The 14,526-nt window shown below is 31.7% G+C and overlaps 1 protein-coding gene across 4 annotated transcripts in view; it reads left to right on the top strand.

The window, feature by feature from the left end:
* LOC111419885 (photoreceptor-specific nuclear receptor-like) overlaps positions 1–564 on the top strand; it is a 28,658-nt gene extending 28,094 nt beyond the window's left edge. For all 4 annotated transcript variants that reach the window (XM_071198101.1, XM_071198099.1, XM_071198100.1 and 1 more), the window contains exon 8: positions 70–564. In XM_071198101.1, the coding sequence (XP_071054202.1) occupies positions 70–308 (239 nt within the window). In that variant the 3' untranslated portion in view covers positions 309–564. The remainder of the gene's footprint in view (positions 1–69) is intronic.
* The last annotated feature ends 13,962 nt before the right edge of the window (positions 565–14,526 follow it).

Raw genomic sequence — 14,526 nt, 5'->3', positions numbered from 1 at the left:
AAAAAAAACCTTAAAAACAAATATTTGTTGTCTCAAAAATTTTATGTATTTCTTTTTACTTATTTACAGAAACTAGAGGGTTAAAAGATCCCGGTCAAATTGAAAATTTACAAGATCAGGCACAAATAATGTTGTGGCAACATTGCCGCGCTCAATTTCCGGGACAAGTGGGCCGTTTCGGTCGTCTTTTGTTGATGCTGCCATTACTACGAAACGTACCCGCCTGTAGAATTGAGACGGTGTTTTTCCAGAAGACAATAGGCAACACGCCTATGGAGAAAGTTCTATGTGACATGTATAAAAATTGAAAATCGGGGTGAACAAATCACGCCGAATCGTGTGGGCAGAGAGAAGCTTTCTAAACTACCTTTATAACACTCTATCTTTAATATTTAGAGTGCAGTAAAATTTATTATTACATGTCAGAATTATGTCAATAGTACCAACCGAAATTGGGCCGAAAAAATATAAATTCTTAAAGGTGGCTTAGAAATTCGTAAAAAAATTAAAATTAAAGGAAAAATGTGGGCCTCTAAATAAAAATAAATAATTTGATGTCAACAACGATTTTTGTTTATTTTTTCTTGAAATTTAAGATTTTTATCTTTAGCTGGCTGTAAATAATTTTAAACAATTAATCTTATTCAATAAGAAAAATTAGATGTTAAAAATTAAATGATGTTGTGTACGTGACTAATTAAGAAAAAGTGTATTGATGTATGCTAAATTTTAATTTAATTAAATGTAAATATATAAAAATAACTTTTTATTCGTTTTTATTTTAAGCAAAAAATTAAATCTTGTAATTACCATATCATAGACCTAGAACTAGAAACATTCGGGTTTTGACGTCTTAAGAGATGTACGGCTAAACCCTCGAGGATTCTCGAGGTGACTTTTCTAGATCTTACGTTGGTCGCAATCGACATTGCACGTACTTACATTTCTTTTAATTGACGAAACAAGGCATGATGTCAATCAAATATTTCTTCATTATATCGAGCAACAACTTTTTGGACTGCTTTACAGCAGTTAGCAATTTCAAAACAACTGAAGTGCCAAGAAGTTCTGATTGTGATCCGCTTTTCTTGCCAGTATAAGGAAAAAAGAAATAGCGATATGCATCTTCGCCACAAAGTGCGCCCAAAGTTTGTAACCTAATTGTATTGGCTTAACCTTTAAGAACTGTTTTAGTGAATGGTAGTGGTGTAACGGATATCCGGCAACTATCCGGTATCCAGCCATTTTTTAAAGTCCGGCCGGATACCGGATAGTTACCAAATATCCGGCTTTGGCCGAATTCCACCATTCACAGCAATTAGTATCTATTTTAGGCGTTGGACACTGTAGATTATAATTAAGTTCAACCCCAATAGTCCTTTTTTTATTGAATACAACTTTATTTATATCAGGTTTGTCTTTAGCAACCTCATTGTAACAATCGCAATATGATATATTAAATCTCTTGTTGCAGTTTCGTCTCTTCGCTTGTAATTCATCATCACTTTCATTACTAACAGAACTGTTACTGTTATCACTTTCGATTATTAATTAAAGTATCCTCTTTATAATGCAACAAGCCGTTTTGAAAAATCGCTTTTAGTTTATGAGAAATAAATTTATGAAATGATCGACAATTTTTTCGAATTTCGCAATTTTCGCCGATTAAGTTTTAAAAATTCGTATAAAATCGATTTCTTGGAATATGAGTATGAAAATTTCCCAAAGTGTTAATAAGAGTATCCTCTTTCCAATGAATCAACACGTTTTGAAAAATAGCTTTTAGTTTCTGAGAAAACAATATTTGAAGTTTTGATAAAATTTGCGATGTAGCAATTTTCATCGATAATTTTCAAAATTCGCTATAAAATTAATTTCTTGAAGGATCCTTGTGGAAAAATCACCAATTATTAATTAAAGTATCCTCTTTTTAATGCAACAAGCCGATTTGAAAAATCTCTTTTAGTTTTTGAGAAATAAATTTTAGAAATGATCGACAATTTTTACGAATTTTGCAATTTCGCCGATTAAGTTTTAAAAATTCGTGTAAAATCCATTTTTTGGAATATGAGTGTGAAAATTTCCCAAAGTATTAATAAGAGTGTCCTCTTTCCAATGAACTAAAACGTTTTGAAAAAAAACTTTTAGTTTTTGAGAAAACAATATTTGAAGTTTTGATAAAATTTTCGATGTTGCAATTTTCATCGATAATTTTCAAAATTCGTTATAAAATTAATTACTGGAAGGATCCTTGTGGAAAAATCACCAATTATTAATTAAAGTATCCTCTTTTTAATGCAAAAAGCCGCTTTGAAAAATCACTTTTAGTTCTTGAGAAATAAATTTTTGAAATAATCGAGAATTTTTTCGAATTTTGCAATTTTCGTGGATTAAATTTTAATAATTCGTATAAAATCGATTTCTTGGAATATGAATATGAAAATTTCCCAAAGTGTTAATAAGAGTGTCCTCTTTCCAATGAACCAACCCGTTTTGAAAAATATCTTTTAGTTTTTGAGAAAACAATATTAGAAGTTTTGATAAAATTTGCGATGTAGCAATTTTTATCGATAATTTTCAAAATTCGCTATAAAATTAATTTCTTGAAGGATCCTTGTGGAAAAATCACCAATTATTAATTAAAGTATCTTCTTTTTAATGCAAAAAGCCTCTTTGAAAAATCACTTTTAGCTCTGGAGAAATAAATTTTTGAAATAATCGACAATTTTTTCGAACTTTTCAATTTTCGCGGATTAAATTTTAATAATTCGTATAAAATCGATTTCTTGGAATATGCATATGAAAATTTCCCAAAGTGTTAATAAGAGTGTCCTCTTTCCAATGAACCAACCCGTTTTGAAAAATAATGTTTAGTTTCTGAGAAAACAATATTTCAAGTTTTGATCAAATTTTCGATGTCAAATAATTTCAAAAGTCGCTAAAAAAATTAATTTTTTGAAGGATCCTTATGGAAATATCGCCAATTATTAATTAAAGTATCCTCTTTTTAATGCAACAAGCCATTTTGAAAAATTTTGAGAAATAAATTTTAGAAGTGATTTTTTCGAATTTTGATTCGTTAGTTAAATCTGTATCAAACAAGCTGCTCGATGTTGTTGCAAGGAGGATTCCGTCATACCAATTTGGATTCCAACAAGGTAGATCTACATCTCATCCCTTGGCAGTGCTTGTCTCAAACTTCCAAGTAGCACGTTTCCATAAACAACAATCCACCGCAGTCTTCCTGGATGTTCAGAAGGCATTCGACTCCGTATGGCACAGAGGTCTACTGTACAAGCTAGCTATGTTGAAAATCCCATCTTATCTTCTTAACCTGCTAAAAAAATTTCTTTCAGACCGCTCCTCATTGGTTAAAGTGGAAAACTTCTACTCTCACAGTTTCACCGCTCAACAAGGTCTCCCTCAAGGCTCTCCCATCTCGCCAGCACTGTACAACGTCTACTGCCATGACATCTACAACGACAACCCAGACGTCTTCGATCCGATGTCTTACGCCCTGCTTTATGACGATGATACTACTCTCGTCGCACATGATGTAGACATTCCATCATCAATCTTAAGGCTCATTCAAAACATAGAGGAATGGTACCGAAAATGGCGTATCCTGATAAATCCTTCCAGAACCCAATTCTTCATCCCCTTCCTCCCTATTCGCGTTGCTCCTCCCACAATAATAATTCAATCTTCTCCTATCACAGCATCACCAACTTGTAACTACCTCGGCATTACCTTGGATAGAACCCTTAAATTCTCTACCCACGCCATCAAGGTAAAAATGAAAGTCAAAAACCGCGCCAAACACTTCCGCTCACTCTCATATAGAGGCCGAGGGATATCCACCAAATGCGCTACTCACATATACACCTCAATATGCCGACCTATTATCGAATATGCCTCATTAATCATGACTGAAGCGCCGAGAGGATCACAGTACCATCTGGAAGTAGCAGAGAGAGCAGCCCTGAGAATTATCACCCGCATTAGACACCCTGACAACCCACTTTTCAACCCTTCCAACGAACTCCTTTACGACCTTACAAAGATTCCTCCTATAAACTCCCGTCTACAATCCTTAGCCCTTAGAGCAACTATGAACTTCCCCAAAAACGCCTTAAAAAATCTCATCATCATTCCCCTTTCCCTTACCCGCTGTCCCATAACACGGCTCACACTTTTTAAAAAAATAAGGCCCAACTGAGAAGACCCAAGTACAACCAAACCGAACGCAAAATCACGGGCAGGAAGACTAAGGTCTATAGCCCTTTTGGACTCTTTTTTTATATTTATTTTATATATGTATTTCTTTTCGTATTTCTTATTGTTATAATTTTTTATATAAGTCCAAATAAATATTGTTTTCTTCTTCTTCTTTCAGTATCAAAAAAGTTCTGGACAGATTTTCTTGAAAAATACCAAAATTTTGAAAATTTGCTTTTATCATAACTAACAAGGTCTAATTTTAAAAGATTTATCACCCTATTGGCTTTAATATTATTCTGAAAATGTACCCAAGATTTTATTTCAAGATAGGCATTTCTGTTCATAGCATTTTTCACAATAGGTTGTGACCAATACATTAGGATACTCAGTATTTTTCTCATCAAGGATTTCCTCGTCTATCAACTCATCTACTTCTTCTCATCTTTATCTATGAACATGGAATAGAGCAACTTGAGGAATAACCCGAGTTGAATTTTATCTATTTATATTTATTTTAAATATACTAATGTATTAAACAGATAATATTAATCGTAAAACTTAAAAATTTTTGCCCGTTTTTACTATAATATAATTGATATCTTTTATAGGAGAATAAAGCTAATGATGCGATGATGACGCATCAAGCAAGGTTAAGTAAGGACGCGTGCTGATGATTCCTTCAGCCTCATTTGCCATGATAACTGCAGATGGTATGTAAATAAAAAGGTAGGAAAGAAACCCAATAATTTCTTTATCGTTTATAAAAAGAATAAAACAAGGATTTTATTATCTTTTCTTATAAAAACGCATATTTCGCGAAGGTTATCTTCTAATAACTGTTGTTTATTCGGCGAGGTGCCTTGAAAACCAATTTTAGTTTAATAAAAAAAGGCTGTTTATACCACTTATAATTAGGGAGTATTATTTTACAATAATTAAAGATTTATTAGTTATTTATAAAAATTCTTTTTATTATGATGATGTAAAGACGATGAGTTACTTAAAAAGATTTATTTTTTTGCTGATTATCTTTTTATAACCACAGCTACGTCATTTTGATGATCGATCACGCGGAAATAAAGAAGTGCCATGGAGGTAAGAAAAAGTAAGAACAGTTAAAAAAACGAAAATTTAATCATCATGGGATGACGTAATAAAGTCGTGACTGCAAGGTCGGACGTTTTACTTCCTCTTTGTCGATAATCTTCTCATTTTTGGTTTCAAAATAACACCTAAATGTTTCAAAGAAACATAAATTACACATTTAACGATAAATAAGAACAACAAATAATGGTTTTTGCTACGGTTTATTACATAAAAAAACGGTATTTAACAATGTTTAATGTTTCCTGGGTGATTATAAATTAATTAACTTCATTCATATGCATAAGTTTAGATATTTATACTTAAGGTAAATTAATTTTCTTTATACAGCAACAATTTAGGTGCGTCTTTCTTTTTTGGACTTCCCGAACACGATTTGGGTTTAACTTGAAAATTGTTATTATTACTTGTAAAAATTATGACCACTCGATAAGTTTTAAAGAGAAATAAGAACGAAGGAGGACTTTTAATTAAACTGAGCCATGTTCTTCGTTCTTGTTTTGCAAATCGAAGGTCGTATTGTGTACACATGTGTGTTGCTATTTCTTATTTTAGTTTTATTTTGGTTAAAAAGATGCCTTTGAAGAGACAGGTATACAATTTAACTGGTTACAATCTTTTTGGATCGCTTGTTGTTGACACTTACCACGCCCCATTTATTTATTACGGTGAACACACAAAGGCAATTTCAATTATAAAGCCCATTCTTAACAAATCATTCTTGTTAAAAGAATTCTTTAATAAAAAAAACATAATTTGACGTTTGAGTGTGTTACAAATGGAATTTCTTCGCTTCGAATCTTAATCTTTCACCTGATTAATGTTAAATCAACAAAGATAAATCAATTATCAAGTTTCCCATTAATGTTTCAATCTGTTTTTATAAATCATTTGCATTTGCAAAATTATTTTTTCCCCTTATTTGCAGTCTAAACTGCAAGATAGCTCAATGGGGTTGTAGTGGCAGTAATATGGAGGAAGAGGAAGAACTATACATATAGTTATTGTTTCTAATCAATTGGTCAATTTTGTTCAATCTGTTTGGTTGAATGCAGCATTTGAATAGGCTTGTACGTGATATGGAAACAAGTTGTATCATCCAAGTCATCTAAGAATTGAGAACTAATTCTAATGTTATTCAGAACATTATGTTCTTCCGATTGGCATGTAAGCTTTCGAGGTTGTTTGGTGTGCAATGTACATTTTGGAGCAATACATCGCGTCTTCATGTCACGTATTTCCACATTTTGGATTCTTTTGTGATCTCGATGACTACTGCGAAGTGAATATTGACTCACTCCGTGCTTAGAAGAGTACTTTGAGCAGATTCTGCCGAAGGCGGCAGAATTTTAGGTAGCTCTGGACGACGAATATCCAGATCCAATACAGTGAGTCTACATTTCAAGCGTTGGACTATTTCAAAGAAGCTCTGGGTCAAGCAACCCTCACTTTGCATTCTTATCTTAGAATGGCAGCATTCTTGGTTGAATTGTACAAAGTAAACAGATAAACACGATGGATAATTTCGATTGATGGTGCTGTATCCTTTTATGTCCTCAACAGGCTATAGCAGCGAAAGAGTATAATATATAAAGTTAATATATCTGTAATATATAGATTTTCTAAATAATGTAAACGACTTTTTGTTGACGATCACGAGCTTGTGCAAGCTCGTGATAGCCGCGTGTTATACACCACTAGAAAGAGCAGAAAATGTTCAATACGATAGATATGTTTCTATAGTTTTCTCCCTATCAAATAAGAAAGTTGTTTAGAGGAAGAGTATTTAAGCGTTTCTGCGTGTAGGGATGGACATTAAGGGTGATTTAAGCATGACGCCGATAGATATTGACCGACGAAAACCCGGATTAAGATAGCTGAAGGAGCGCCCTTTCTTACTGTGATAACAGTTTTTTAAAATTCGGTTTCGTAACAATTGCACAAGGCCTTGAAGTTTGGTAATTTTGAGCTATTTTAACTACAGCGCGGTGTTCTTCATTTTTTATTGATCTTAATATCAACTTATCGGCAGACGAAAAGGTTTTAGATAGAGAAAGATTCAAGCTTTCAAGTGGTGCATTTAGTTTTTCGCTATCCCTAATTATAAGGAAGATATCAGCTAAGAAAGTAGATAGGAAATTAGGGGTAAAAGTTTGTTGCTGGGAAGTTTGTTGCTATCGTCGCACGGGTAAAAATCTCATAGGTTGGTTTAGCTTGGGTTGGTTTGTGAAGGAAATTAAAACAAAGGCGTATCAACATCAGGAATGATGCGTGATGATAATCACGTGACGTGACAAGTGCGTTTAATTCTGCTCCTTGGAGGGGAATAGCTACTGAAGGCCCTGATGGAGGCAGACATAAGCAACTACTTGGCTAAGATCGTAAAATCGTATATCTAGGATACATTTATAATTGCTCCAAATGGAGATAAAATAGAGCTGACAAGTGGGGCTCCGCAGGGGTCCATCGTATCTTAGAATCTGCAGAGGTGCTGAAAACTAAGGTTGATGACGGAGTTGAATTGGTTACATATGCCGATGACCTAGCAATAGTAGTAAAGAGTAGAGATGGATAGAGATGATAACGCGGTAACTCTTGGAGTCCTACAAGGCAGGAGGAAGCTGCTACAATTACCACTTCAAAAAACCTTTCTCAACCTTTATTTCAGATAGAAGTTGGCATTGGGAATCACATCTGCTTACTGTACGTTTTCTGCCGAAGGAGCGGAAGTTATGGCATGTACGCCACCTATGCAGTTATTAGAGAGAAGTCTACTATACGAAAGAGGAAAAGAGACTGCCTCAGAACTGAGAAAAAGAACTGTCGACAAGTATGGGGTTTGGTCCTGGCCTATGATTCCAAATATAGCAGACTGGATCAGTAGAAAGTGAGGAAAGACAGGTTTCTATTGGACCCAGGATACCCAGGAGACTGGCAAGAGAAAAGATTACCAACTCAATACTGGAATGAAAAGTAGATAGGGAAAGTTGAGATTCTGAATAAGCACGATCTCATGTTCTCACTATCACAAAAACCAGCCAGTCACTTATTATTAACAACAAAGCTGCAGGTTGCTTTCTAATATAACGGAATAAAACGCTCAAGAGAACAACAAACAACGATGACTACAGAAAGCCGAAGTACTGATGGACCCAAGAAATGGTTGAAGCAAGAAGAGAATTTATATGAAGCGTAGACAAATGCACAGGAAGAATATAATAACATATAAAACGAAAAACATCTTTTATGACATCAATTATAAAAAGAAAATCTAAAGACGAAAAGCGTATGATATCTTCAGTATTGTGTACCAAGTTTTTACCAGAAGCCTAGGCATAACGTGACGAGAACACCATCCATTACCATTACTGTAAGCTCTTCTCCACAGTCTCAGAATACGTCATTAGAAGAAAACCGCTAATGGGGATACAATAACAGGACGATCCTTTCACTAAAAAGGAGATGGTAGACAGACCTACACTATTTTAGAGTCTGCATTAAAGTGGATTTGAAAGTTTCACGTACGTTTTTAATGACTGCCTGAGGACCAGTAGCTCTCCGGGGATTTAGAAGCAAACTCAATTAGTAGCAGAAACAATCATACCGCTCCCTCTGCGTTTTAAGTGATCAACATGCAGCCAGTGGAATCGTAAGTGGTTATGAATGATTGAAGTACTGATAACTGTACGTGAAAAACATGTCAAATGCCACTCACGCACAGGAGATTTTATGAGATGATACTGAATGAACCACGAGGATACATGGATGATGGAGAATGGCAGGCACATAAGCGGTGTTTATAAATAATGTGTGAGTATGACAGAATAAGGCGTTTTAAATCTAATATATCACTCAAGTGTGAGAGGAACTCCTAAATGATAAATCCGAATTGTAGTGTTAATAGTGTAAAGTATAGACGTGCCAATTATGTATGCTATATGATGTCCAACTGCCAAATGCCCTCCACGACTCTGCTGACATGATACCATTCTATTAGCGAAGTTTTCCGTAACAAGTTCTTCAGCAATTGCACGTATAATATTCTCCTTTAGTTCTGAAATCGTAACAGGTTTGTTGACATAGAGTCTTTCCTTCAAATAGCCTCAGAGGAAAAATCTGGTGGGGTTAGATCGCAAAACCTCACTGGCCAATTGATGTCGTTCCTCTGTGAGCTAACATGACCAGGAAATTTGGTTTGAAGTAAAGTGGCTGTTTCATGTGCTGTGTGACATGTGGCTCCATCCATTGATTTCATTAAAGAAAAAGTTATTTAACATCTCCCGTTGAAAACAGTACATTTTTCTGGATGCATTAGTTTTTCTTGAATAGTATGTGGATTTTCACTACCCAGATGCGACAACATTGGCGATTCACATCCCCATTTAAATGAAAGTGGGCCTCATGCTCCATATGAATTTCTTGCAAAAATTAGCATAAATTTCTTTGTTTTGTTGTTCACAAATTTACGGCGTTTCTGGTAGTTCGCTGGTTTAAGTTCTTGGGTCAGTGGAATTTTATACGCCTTTAATTGTAGGTCTTTTTGTAAAAATTCAATTGCTGTGAACAGTGAAGGATTGATGTGCTTGGTTCTTCTTGCACAGTATCACGTATACGAGCAATATTTTCAGCTAAACAAATCATCATAAGCGAGAGTACGAAACGCATATTGTCCTTCTCAAAACAGGGTTGGGTTACATTAGGTTGGGTTCATCGCTAGGTCGTCTATGCCGCTAATTTTGTAATTTTCACCGATTAAGTTTTAAAAATTCGTACAAAATCCATTTCTTGGAATATGAGTATGAAAATTTCCCAAAGTGTTAATAAAAGTATCCTCTTTCCAGTGAACTAACTCGTTTGGAAAAATAACTTTTAGTTTTTGAGAAAACAATATTTGAAGTTTTGATCAAATTTTCGATGTTGCAATTTTCATCGATAACTTGCAAAATTCGCTATAAAATTAATTTCTTAAAGGATCCTTGTGGAAATATTACCAATTATTAATTATAGTATCCTCTTTTTAATGCAACAACCCTGTTTGAAAAATTACTTTTAGTTCATGAGAAATAAATTTTTGAAATAATCTACCATTTTTTCGAATTTTGTAATTTTTACCGATTAAGTTTTAAAAATTCGTATAAAATCCATTTCTTGGAATATGAGTATGAAACTTTCCCAAAGTGTTAATAAAAGTGTCCTCTTTCCAATGAATCAACCCGTTTTGAAAAATAACTTTTAGTTTTTGAGAAAACAATATTTGAAGTTTTGATAAAACTTTCGATGTTGCAATTTTCATCGATAACTTTCAAAATTCGCTATAAAATTAATTTCTTGAAGGATCCTTGTGGAAATATTACCAATTATTAATTATAGTATCCTCTTTTTAATGCAACAACCCGTTTTGAAAAATCACTTCCAGTTCTTGAGAAATAAATTTTTGAAATGATTGACAATTTCTTCGAATTTTGCAATTTTCGCCGATTAAGTTTTAAAAATTCGTATAAAATCCATTTCTTGGAATATGAGTATGAAACTTTCCCAAAGTGTTAATAAAAGTGTTCTCTTTCCAACGAATCAACCCGTTTTGAAAAATAACTTTTAGTTTTTGAGAAAACAATATTTGAAATTTTGATAAAATTTTCGATGTTGCAATTTTCATCGATAACTTTCAAAATTCGCTATAAAATTAATTTCTTGAAGGATTCTTGTGGAAATATTACCAATTATTAATTATAGTATCCTCTTTTGAATGCAACAATCCGTTTTGAAAAATCACTTTTAGTTCTTAAGAAATAAATTTTTGAAATAATCTACAATTTTTTCGAATTTTGTAATTTTCGCCGATTACATTTTAATACTTCGTATAAAATCCATTTCTTGGAATATGAGTATGAAAATTTCCCAAAGTGTTAATAAAAGTATCCTCTTTCCAATGAACTAACTCGTTTGGGAAAATAACTTAGTTTTTGAGAAAACAATATTTGAAGTTTTGATCAAATTTTCGATGTTGCAATTTTCATCGATACCTTTCAAAATTCGCTATAAAATTAATTTCTTGAAGTATCCTTGTGGAAATATTACCAATTATTAATTATAGTATCCTCTTTTTAATGCAACAACCCGTTTTGAAAAATTACTTTTAGTTCATGAGAAATAAATTTTTGAAATAATCTACAATTTTTTCGAATTTTGTAATTTTTACCGATTAAGTTTTAAAAATTCGTATAAAATCCATTTCTTGGAATATGAGTATGAAACTTTCCCAAAGTGTTAATAAAAGTGTCCTCTTTCAAATGAATCAACCCGTTTCGAAAAATAACTTTTAGTTTTTGAGAAAACAATATTTGAAGTTTTGATCAAATTTTCGATGTTGCAATTTTCATCGATAACTTGCAAAATTCGCTATAAAATTAATTTTTTGAAGGATCGTTGTGGAAATATCACCAATTATTAATTATAGTATCCTCTTTTTAATGCAACAACCCGTTTTGAAAAATCACTTTTAGTTCATGAGAAATAAATTTTTGAAATAATCTACAATTTTTTCGAATTTTGTAATTTTTACCGATTAAGTTTTAAAAATTCGTATAAAATCCATTTCTTGGAATATGAGTATGAAACTTTCCCAAAGTGTTAATAAAAGTGTTCTCTTTCCAATGAATCAACTCGTTTGGAAAAATAACTTTTAGTTTTTGAGAAAACAATATTTGAAGTTTTGATCAAATTTTCGATGTTGCAATTTTCATCGATAACTTGCAAAATTCGCTATAAAAGTAATTTCTTGAAGGATCCTTGTGAAAATTTTACCAATTATTAATTATAATATCCTCTTTTTAATGTAACAACCCGTTTTGAAAAATTACTTTTAGTTCATGAGAAATAAATTTTTGAAATAATCTACAATTTTTTTGAATTTTGTAATTTTTACCGATTAAGTTTTAAAAATTCGTATAAAATCCATTTCTTGGAATATGAGTATGAAAATTTCCCAAAGTGTTAATAAAAGTATCCTCTTTCCAATGAACTAACTCGTTTGGAAAAATAACTTTTAGTTTTTGAGAAAACAATATTTGAAGTTTTGATAAAATTTTCGATGTTGCCATCGATAACTTTCAAAATTCGTTATAAAATTAATTTCTTGAAGGATCCTTGTGGAAATATTACCAATTATTAATTATAGTATCCTCTTTTTAATGCAACAACCCGTTTTGAAAAATCACTTCCAGTTCTTGAGAAATAAATTTTTGAAATGATTGACAATTTCTTCGAATTTTGCAATTTTCGCCGATTAAGTTTTAAAAATTCGTATAAAATCCATTTCTTGGAATATGAGTATGAAACTTTCCCAAAGTGTTAATAAAAGTGTTCTCTTTCCAACGAATCAACCCGTTTTGAAAAATAACTTTTAGTTTTTGAGAAAACAATATTTGAAATTTTGATAAAATTTTCGATGTTGCAATTTTCATCGATAACTTTCAAAATTCGCTATAAAATTAATTTCTTGAAGGATTCTTGTGGAAATATTACCAATTATTAATTATAGTATCCTCTTTTGAATGCAACAATCCGTTTTGAAAAATCACTTTTAGTTCTTAAGAAATAAATTTTTGAAATAATCTACAATTTTTTCGAATTTTGTAATTTTCGCCGATTACATTTTAATACTTCGTATAAAATCCATTTCTTGGAATATGAGTATGAAAATTTCCCAAAGTGTTAATAAAAGTATCCTCTTTCCAATGAACTAACTCGTTTGGGAAAATAACTTAGTTTTTGAGAAAACAATATTTGAAGTTTTGATCAAATTTTCGATGTTGCAATTTTCATCGATACCTTTCAAAATTCGCTATAAAATTAATTTCTTGAAGTATCCTTGTGGAAATATTACCAATTATTAATTATAGTATCCTCTTTTTAATGCAACAACCCGTTTTGAAAAATTACTTTTAGTTCATGAGAAATAAATTTTTGAAATAATCTACAATTTTTTCGAATTTTGTAATTTTTACCGATTAAGTTTTAAAAATTCGTATAAAATCCATTTCTTGGAATATGAGTATGAAACTTTCCCAAAGTGTTAATAAAAGTGTCCTCTTTCAAATGAATCAACCCGTTTCGAAAAATAACTTTTAGTTTTTGAGAAAACAATATTTGAAGTTTTGATCAAATTTTCGATGTTGCAATTTTCATCGATAACTTGCAAAATTCGCTATAAAATTAATTTTTTGAAGGATCGTTGTGGAAATATCACCAATTATTAATTATAGTATCCTCTTTTTAATGCAACAACCCGTTTTGAAAAATCACTTTTAGTTCATGAGAAATAAATTTTTGAAATAATCTACAATTTTTTCGAATTTTGTAATTTTTACCGATTAAGTTTTAAAAATTCGTATAAAATCCATTTCTTGGAATATGAGTATGAAACTTTCCCAAAGTGTTAATAAAAGTGTTCTCTTTCCAATGAATCAACTCGTTTGGAAAAATAACTTTTAGTTTTTGAGAAAACAATATTTGAAGTTTTGATCAAATTTTCGATGTTGCAATTTTCATCGATAACTTGCAAAATTCGCTATAAAAGTAATTTCTTGAAGGATCCTTGTGAAAATTTTACCAATTATTAATTATAATATCCTCTTTTTAATGTAACAACCCGTTTTGAAAAATTACTTTTAGTTCATGAGAAATAAATTTTTGAAATAATCTACAATTTTTTTGAATTTTGTAATTTTTACCGATTAAGTTTTAAAAATTCGTATAAAATCCATTTCTTGGAATATGAGTATGAAAATTTCCCAAAGTGTTAATAAAAGTATCCTCTTTCCAATGAACTAACTCGTTTGGAAAAATAACTTTTAGTTTTTGAGAAAACAATATTTGAAGTTTTGATAAAATTTTCGATGTTGCCATCGATAACTTTCAAAATTCGTTATAAAATTAATTTCTTGAAGGATCCTTGTGGAAATATTACCAATTATTAATTATAGTATCCTCTTTTTAATGCAACAACCCGTTTTGAAAAATCACTTCCAGTTCTTGAGAAATAAATTTTTGAAATGATTGACAATTTCTTCGAATTTTGCAATTTTCGCCGATTAAGTTTTAAAAATTCGTATAAAATCCATTTCTTGGAATATGAGTATGAAACTTTCCCAAAGTGTTAATAAAAGTGTTCTCTTTCCAACGAATCAACCCGTTTTGAAA

The sequence above is a fragment of the Onthophagus taurus genome, chromosome 7 (genome assembly GCF_036711975.1).
Source record: "Onthophagus taurus isolate NC chromosome 7, IU_Otau_3.0, whole genome shotgun sequence".
Taxonomy (NCBI): domain Eukaryota; kingdom Metazoa; phylum Arthropoda; class Insecta; order Coleoptera; family Scarabaeidae; genus Onthophagus; species Onthophagus taurus.
This window is presented reverse-complemented; position numbering and strand designations above follow the sequence as displayed.